Source organism: Rhinatrema bivittatum, chromosome 1, assembly GCF_901001135.1.
Source record: "Rhinatrema bivittatum chromosome 1, aRhiBiv1.1, whole genome shotgun sequence".
In the NCBI taxonomy this organism is placed as follows: domain Eukaryota; kingdom Metazoa; phylum Chordata; class Amphibia; order Gymnophiona; family Rhinatrematidae; genus Rhinatrema; species Rhinatrema bivittatum.
This window is the reverse complement of record NC_042615.1, coordinates 561,476,948-561,486,080: the sequence shown is the minus strand read 5'-3', so window position 1 is coordinate 561,486,080 and position 9,133 is coordinate 561,476,948. Positions and strand designations below refer to the sequence as shown.

The following is a 9,133-nucleotide window of genomic DNA, read 5'->3' as shown; positions in this document are numbered from 1 at the left end:
CCAGAAAGGAAAACAAAAATATCTGACATTTTTCCTAGTTTGGCTTCATTGAGCCTACATCGTCAGTCCGATAGGCCCAATTAGCGTAAAACAATGCCCCCTCACAGCTCGCAAGAAGCCCGAGGAGCAGAAGCGAATGCCACGTGCCGTGCGCGTGCGCTCCCCGGCCCGGGAGCGCTGCGTACGGCCCAGCAGGCGGCGCGCGAGTTCCGGGAAGCTACATCCCTGCTCTCTACTCTCCCTGCAGGGCCGGAAGGTTTGCAACGTTCCTTCGTTGCCAGGCGACGGCATGAAAACAAAAGAGAGGAAGCAGCAGCAGCAGCAGCGGCGGCAATAGTAATAACAATAATAATATTAATAATACCACGAGCAGCTTCAGCAGAGACAGAAAGAGAGAGGGACGCAGCGTGTCCCCACACTGCTTGACCTCGCTCCCATAACCCTCCGTTTATCTCTATGCATACCGACGGTAAATAGATACTTACCGAGGAGGTGAGGGGAGCGCTACCGGGTGCTGCTGCTCCTGCAAGGCGCTCTCCCCGCACCCCCCCCCCCGTCATGTGAATGGTTTTGTGTTCCGCTCCAGCAAGAGGTGGGATAATATTATCTTTTAAACTCTTAAGATTTCTGGCGAAGAAAAATGACATCTTATGCAATTAAAATAGTTTGTTGTGGGTTTTTTTTTTTTTTTAAACTGTTACTTTTCCACATAATGAAGTGTGATATTTTTTGGAGGGGCGGGGGAGCGGGACTTGTCGCGGGATTAAAAAGTGTAAAGAGATTTTATGAGCCGTTACCAGATTGTCCCCTCTGTGCGTGTCTTGTAGCACTTTAGAAAAGAAGCTTAGAGTAGAAATAATAGTAGCGGTAGCTGCTTACCTGGACATATCCTCTTTTTAAACATGTCTGCGCAGCCTTTTATCAACTGTCAAGGTAAGAGTTCCTTTCCTGACTTCTCCGTCCAATCCACTGACACTTTCTCTCCCTTTTAGTCCCTTTTCAGTGCTTCTGCTCCTTCTTTCCCTTTCACACTTCTTCCCCCCCCACCTCGGACAAAGTTATGCACAAGGCCAAAGTTTTAAAATCCAAGGGAGCAGGAGGACCTTGCAGTTTTAATGTAACAAGAACACATTTGATGGCCTCAAACTTTGTGACAGCTATTTGCCCATGGTTACAACCTCTTGATGGATTGACAGGGCATGAAATGTTGTGAGTGTGCACCCTATTATGTGCTACTATTTCATCTGAAATGATTGAGAGTCTTGGAGCCATGAAATCCTGCAGTGTTCAATTAGCAAATCTCAAGGCATGGTTTACCAGTAGCAGAGCAGTGTTTATTAATATCACGATGTGCTATAACCTCTCCTAAGCTTTTAATTGTGACATTTGGATGTTAGATTTAATTACTTGTCTTTTAAAATCAAGGCAAGTTACAAAAGTAGGTAGAGTTAATAGGACACTGCTTCAGAGGCAATGGAGAGGGCAATGACGTGCCCGAGTTAACAGGAAGCATCATCGGGAGAAACGGGATTTCTGCTCTGGCTTCCTTGGTTCTCAGCCTGCTGCTGTCCAGTTGAGCAAAAACTAAAAAATACAATAGTTCAAAGTTAATGTAAACTAGATAGCTTCAGAGAGCCTCAGTCCTTCGTGTTAGAGTAGCAGGCATTCAGGGCTTGCATATAAAGGCTACTGTAAACAAAAGGGAATCTCTGTGGCAACCCTTGTTTCCAGGGATCTTGTATGTTGCCCAAATCACATATAGTGCTATCTTGCAAAGCATTTATCTTCTGGAATTAACACTAACTTCTGTTTGCTTTTTGAAGTAGCAATCCTTAAGTATTTATTTTAAAAAGTACATCTTTTCTTTATTGCAGGATGTTATGTAAGTGTAGTAACACTCCAGGTAACACTCCAGGTTGTGCTTAAAACACTTTCTTGTTTTGCCTCTGCTGTTTGCTTTGTGCCTTTCTGTGTACCTAGACATAGTCCTCTAATGCCATCCATAAGCTGTTGCTTTGTGTATTAAAATAGTTGTACAACGGGACTGTTGAACTTCAAAAGTTTACATTTGTTTTATTTTTGTTAAAGTAAACGTAGAGGCTAAATAATTTTTTAGGCCATATATCTTTGCTGACTATCAAATGAAATACTTTTATTTGAGCACTTTCAAGAAACATCACAGACTTTTTTTTTTTTGGAATTGAACTTTAATATTCAATGGACCATGTCTGACCAATTGGATATGATCTGTTTCATAGTGTTAATGACATCACAAAGCTGTGCTAAGAGGCAAACTAAAATGGCCTGAAAAACTCACATTGAGTTAAATTAACATTTTTCTAAATGGTGTGTGTTATACTCTCCCTGGTTCTAGATATGGACTATTAACAAACGAGCTGATACAGTAAAGTCCGCTCCTGTGTGCGCAATTCACTATTCAAATTAGGCCCGGCAGTAAAAACAGGCAAAAGGAGGCGCTAGGGACACTAGCGCGTCCCTAGTGCCTCCTTTTGGACTGGAGCGGCAGCTGTCATCGGGTTTGACAGCCGACGCTCAATTTTGCCAGCGTCTGTTCTTGAGCCCGCTGTCAGCCACGGGCTCGGAAACTGGAAGCCGGCAAAATTGAGCGTCCGGTATTCGACCCGAGAGCCGCAGGCCGACTTCAAATTTATTTTTTTTTACTTTTGGAAACTTTCGGGACCTCCGACTTAAAATCGCCATGATATTAAGTTGGAGGGTGCACAGAAAAGCAGTTTTTGCTGCTTTTCTGTGCACTTTCCCAGTGCCGAAGAAATTAGCGCCTACCTTTGGGTAGGCACTAATTTATGAAAGCAAAATGTGCGGCTTGGCTGCACATTTTGTTTTCTGAATCGCGTGGGACTACCTAATAGGGCCATCAACATGCATTTGCATGTTGCGGGCGCTATTAGGTTCGGGGGGGTTGGACGCGTGTTTTCGGTCCCTTACTGAATAAGGGGTAATGCTAGTGCGTCGAAAACGCACGTCCAATAGAGGGTACTATCTGCCCGAAAGTGGGGGACCTCATTGAGAACTGTATTACATTATAATGAGCTTTGGATGAGCAGTTCTTTATTGATGAAAAATTAAAAAGAACTATCACTTTTTTTTCTACAATAATTGTGGACTATATATATTTTTTGCACCTCCCTTCTCGTTTGTGTGGACAATTTTTGGAGTGTTGCTAGTGCCTCCTGTGTGTTTGTGTGTTATACTTCCTACATATAGATAGATAATGGGTAATCCAGCACATCTCGAGGTGATTCTCATAGTCAGTAGTACAGGAAGAAGTTTCCATATTTAACTCTTGGTTTTCACTTTAGATGTTTTAGAAATGCCTCCCCCGACACCACCACAATGACATTATCAATAAAAATAAAACTTTTTATAATGAACAACTATTATGTATTTATATTAGGGCATGTTTCCTTTAAATTAGTAGCACTTGCCATATTCCTTGCAAATAAGCTGTTTCTTTTATCTATTGCACAGGATTTTAAAAGCACATATAAAGAGGGTAATTTTCAAAGGGACTTCAAGTAAAACAGTATTTACACACAAAAATGGCCTTTTACATAACTGCCTGCCTGATATGTGGGTAAACTTACATGTTTATGTCATGTCTGTGCATAAGTTTACCTGAAGTGAATGGAGGCAGAGCAGGATTGGGGAGGGGGTTTGCACATCTGCATATACTTTTTGCATAAGAACGTAAGAAATTGCCATGCTGGGTCAGACTAAAGGTCCATCAAGTCCAGCATCCTGTTTCCAACAGAGGCCAAACCAGGCCATAAGAACCTGGCAAGAACCCAAACACTAAGAAGATCCCATGCTACTGATGCAATTAATAGCAGTGGCCATTCCCTAAGTAAACTTGATTAATATCAGTTAATGGACTTCTCCTCCAAGAACTTATCCAAACCTTTTTTGAACCCAGCTACACTAACTGCACTAACCACATCCCCTGGCAACAAATTCCAGAGTTTAACTATGTGCTGAGTGAAAAAGAATTTTCTTCGATTTGTTTCAAAAGTATGCATATAAAATTTCTGAAAAATTTCTGCACACAATTTAGTGTGTAGGTGGTTTCGGTGGAATAATTTTCAAAAGGGAACGTATACGCATACTTTTGCATTGAAAACTGGTGTAACTTATGTGCGCATTTGCTCTCTCAGTTATGCTTTTACAAAAATCCATAAGAACATAAGATATGCCATATTGGGTCAGACCAAGGGAAAATCAAGCCCAGTATCCTGTTTTCAGCAGCGGCCAATCCAAGTCACAAGTACCTGGGAAGTACCCAAACATTAAATAGATTTCAAACTACTATTCCTTATTGATTAATAGCAATTTATGGATTTTTCCTTTAGGAACTCATCCAAACCTTTTTTAAACCCAGTTACAATAACTGCCATAACATCCTCTGGCAATGAATTCCAGAGTTTAACTATGTGCTGAGTGAAAAAGAATTTTCTTCAATTTGTTTTAAATGAGCTACTTGCTAACTTCATTGAGTGCCCCCTAGTCCTTCTGTTATCTGAGAGAGTAAAAAACCGATTTACATTAACCTGTTCAAGTCCATCCAAATGTTAACAGCCATTGTTATTAAACTTACTTCCAACTCATTTTTCTTGAAATTCTTTAAACAGTTCACTTGCAATTCTTTTGATCTCCTGGAAGCAGCAGGAGAGTCTCATGCTGTCCAGAGTCACAAATTACCTCACATGAATATGATTGGTTCTTACTATTTGGATGTCATTTGTGCTATGTCAGCCAGCTAGCTAGATAACCTAGTCTGGATCTTCTTGTTTTTGTTTTTTTTAACTAGATTCAATTATAAGATCTGAAGCATGAGTCACTGTGAAGTAACATGAACCAAGGGCGGTTCTTTCTTGACTTTTTAACTGAGCATGAGAGCTTATGATATGGTGGAATTAATACCTTAATTATACAAAGACAAGATATTCACAAACCAGTTTCCACTTACATCTTATGACTTAGGCTGTGCAACATGCTATTATGCTATTATGGACCCTCATATCAAAATGCACTGAGCTCATCTGTGCCAACAAGGCATATCAAGGCAACAGTGGAGAGTTATAATCACCGGTCCACAGTTTTCATTGTTCTTTCTATTTCATTTTTTCAGTGATGCAGTATAAAAACAAATATCTATCTTTGGAGACTCACAAATGTCTTGTCTCTAAGAACACAAGTTCAACAAAAATAATTTGCAAAAAAAGTGCTCAATTATCCAACCTAGCACTGCGTTTAAAGATTATAAACTTATCTCTGCATCAAGAAGTTGTTATCATGCAGCATGTATCTTCTTCACTGTCTTACAAGATGCTCATAGCTGGTGGATACTACCATCTTGTACACAGCTGCTCAATGAAATGCTATCTTCTAGTACCTTTAAAAGAGAGAGGAAATGACATTAGACGAATCCTGCTTGACTTGTAAAATGATTAATCTTCTTCATATTACAAAAATCACAAGAATAAAATTAATATATTTGTGCTTTATAACTCTACACTGTTGCCTTGATATGCCTTGTTGCACAGCCTAAGTCATAAGGTTTAGGTGGAAACTGATTCTTGAATGTCTTTTGCTTTTGTTTAATTGTGGAATTGATACCTTGCCACCCTGACCTTATTGGGAACTCAATTATGCTGTAACCGTATGAAAAAAGAAGATATGTTAGATTGTACTTTGTGACTGTTGTTGACATAACTTCTTTCATGAATTCAGGGGCTTTGTGAAGGAGCTGCTTAAAGAATTTAAAATAAAATTGTACATTAGCAACAACATTTTTAAATGATCAGGGTGAGTGATACTGCTTGTTCTGTGTACTTTTCATTGAGTGCTAGTTACAAGCTATAGTTTTGTTTTTTTTTCAAAATATGAATGTACCCCATTTTGTTGCTTCCTCTTTTGGTATTATTTTTCAGTCACTTTTCTCTTTTGTCCTGATATTTCATAGAGTTAGTGGTGATTTTTTGCCAGGTTACCAACCTGGAACCTTTTTGAACTGCAGCATATTGCTTCCCCTTTCCCTCATGCAGCTGAAATGGAAGGCAGATGTTGTTGCTGGCCCTGATTTGATACTTTATTTTTTATTTAGAAATTTACCATTGTTTATAATATTTTTGCACTGTCTTATAGTAAAAAAAAGTCCCTTTTTATTTTGACCACAAACAATTTTAAATAATATTTCTCTGATTTTACTTTCCAGTTGCTCGTTCTGTATTCACGGTTTTCATAAGCAGTATGCCTGCAAGAGGATGAGCAGAGCAGTTTCCTGGTTTACTTTTGTTTCATTATGGTTGGAATGACTGAAGATCAGGATTCAAAATCTTAAAGAATTTGTTTTTACTAGCAACTGAATTATCAAAAACATTTTGCCCAATTTCTTTAAATGCTGGTATTTGTATTAGGTTTTAGCCTGATAAGCCCACTCAGTGCAAATGGCCTAGCTCACAATCTGCAGGCATTGATGTTAGCTTCAGTTAATGATGTTCAAAAAGATTTGGAGAAATGATGCTTTTTGTTGTCTTTAGGAGCGAACATACTATGAAGACAGAAGGAAAGTTTCTCAGTGGAGTTTTTTTGATACCAGCTAGAGAAAAGGAAAATCTCGGGAAGCAGCGATGGAAGAGATTCCAGTGAAGGTTGCAGTGAGGTTGAGACCTCTGTTGTCCAGAGAAATTCTCCATAGTCACCAAGTGTGTGTACGTGTAATTCCCAACACTCAGCAAGTTGTCATCGGGAAAGACCGCGTCTTCACATTTGATTTTATTTTTGGCAATAAGTCTTCCCAGGACGATGTTTATACAAACTGCATTAAGCCTCTCGTAGTCTCTCTGATTGAAGGATATAATGCTACAGTTTTTGCCTATGGGCAGACTGGATCTGGCAAGACTTACACAATAGGAGGAGGCCATGTGGGTATGTTTTGGCATATGTTCTTTTGCTTTTACTGAATACCTATTTAGTAACCTGAAATGACTGAATATTGTAAAACAGGGCTGGGATTGTCAAAATCAACTGGTCAACAAGATGTTCAGCTATGGAGCCATTCAGTAGAGTAAAAGGTGTTGATCTCATGACATCACCTACCATTCCATTTTCTTTACTGTGTTTGAGAGGCATGTAGTGCGCTTCTTGCTCTTATCTGACAGAACAAGTGAGTTATGCACCTCTACCAGCAGATGGAGGCGGAGCAAAGCTGACATCACAGTAATATATACCCGTGCAGTGACATCAGCCCGCCAGTATTCTCCGTCTCCAGCAGATGGTGGACGTGCATCTCCCTACTGGGGATTTCTTAAACTTTTCAGAAGGAGAAAAGAAGAAAGAATATTAATTTGCTCCACTCTCCTGTGGTGATACCATATGGTCCCTCTCTCAGTTGAGAATTTCTGAGATGATGATATATACTGGATTTTCCCTCAGATGAGTGCCTTGGTCTGGTAGCTGGTTTTCAGCCGGCATGGACTTAGCTGTAAAAGACAACTGAAAGGCAAGCGGGTGCAGGAAACCGAGCGCAGCGGTGACCGGTATATGCCCTCTCTCCCCACAGCCGGAGACTGACTCTGTACTCAGCTGGGATGGGCTGAACTCGGGTAAAGCAGAACCCCCCCCCCCCCCAAAAAAAAACAAAACCAGAGAACAGAGAAGGAGGGTTGGTTTTGTAGGGATTCCTCCTTCCTCCGGTCTCCATGCTTGGTGCGCCGATCCAACGTTCCATTCATGCCTCTGAGGGAGTTTAGGGGATGTGGGCAGCCTGGTAGGTTGAGCAGCCTTTTTAGGCTAAGCCCCCTCTTAGGCTTATCACTGTGCGCTGTGTGGTAGGCCACGGTCGCCTTTTTCACACGTTTCTTCCTGCGCTTTAGGCTGCCCTCTTCAGGATCGTCTGTTTGTGCAGGTGCATCTGGCTGTGTGTCCAGGTCTGCGCCCAGTTTTTGGATGCTTAGTTGGATGCCTATTTGGGCGTCCAATTGGTAGTGGTGTCTAATTGAGGCGCACACTTATCTATCTGCACAATCTGAGCGGCATTGAGAACACTCAGGTTTTGGGCGCTCATCGAGGCACCAGTCTGTATAATTAAAATTTGGACACCTATTTTTGGCAGCATGAGTACAGCTGGATGCACATCTTTCAGGTGCCTGTTAAGCATACTGACAGACTGATGGCATATAGCTAAGAAACCTAAGCACCTTACCCTCTGTACTGCTTGTCATATTCGGGCATCTCAGCCTGGCATTCCCTCTAACTTGTGCCAGCAGTGCTTGGAGGCTCAGAGAGAATTGCTTTCATCTGATTTTACTAAGCCCAGTTCTTCCCAGCCTGATACGGTGCTTGAGTATAGACGTGTCAGAAGGGGGCGCATGAGTTTTGAACTCCCTTAACTGGTTTGTCAGTGGGGGAAGGTAGTTCAGTGGGCACAGGACAGGTGTCTCCTGGTTTTGGCATAGATCCTTCTGCCTTTTCTTGGGTGGAATTTTTTCAAGGATTGCAGTCCTTTCTTCAGGCGCAGTCCTTGGCCCTGACCAATCTTGCCAGGTCAGAGGCGCAGGTGGTGACCTCTTGCATGCCTGGTGCTGCGGTTAAGTGTCGGTGGCTGATCTTCCCTTTAGGGACCTGGATGGTACGGATGATGAAGCCAATCTTTACTCCCTGGAGGATGGGGAAATTCCTCCGGGATTGGAACAATATAGGACTGTGTTGCGATTCTTTCATAGTGATGAGTTACCAACTCTATTTCCCAGACATTGAAGATGCTGGAAGTCCCTGGGGCTGAATCCATGTTTGAACCAAAGAAAGATCCCATTTTGATTTCTTTGTGTAAAGCCTCTTGTTTTTTCCATTATGGAGGCCTTTCAAGCATTGATTGATCTTGAGTGGGGTGCCCCAGAAGCTAATTTCAAAGGGGGACAAGTCTTGGAAGGACTGTGCCCCCTAGATCCAGTTGCATCAGAGCCGTTATGTTTTCCAAAAGTGGAATCCCTTGTGGATGTCGTCACAAAGGGGATGACTATCTCCGTAGAGCAGTGGTTCTCAACCTTTTTTCTGTCGGGACTCACCTGACAGATGGTTCTCACATGCATGACAC

The 9,133-nt window shown here is 41.7% G+C and overlaps 1 protein-coding gene across 2 annotated transcripts in view; it reads left to right on the top strand.

The window, feature by feature from the left end:
- The first annotated feature begins 296 nt into the window (after nt 1–296).
- Nucleotides 297–9,133, top strand: part of LOC115099320 (kinesin-like protein KIF27) — a 67,728-nt gene continuing 58,891 nt past the window's right edge. The window contains exons 1-2 of one of the 2 annotated variants that reach the window (XM_029616911.1): nt 297–592; nt 6,579–6,966. In XM_029616911.1, coding sequence (XP_029472771.1) covers nt 6,669–6,966 — 298 coding nt within the window. In that variant the 5' untranslated portion in view covers nt 297–592; nt 6,579–6,668. Of the gene's footprint in view, nt 593–795; nt 934–6,578; nt 6,967–9,133 lie in introns of those variants that run through there. The other variant, XM_029616902.1, reaches the window with a different exon arrangement.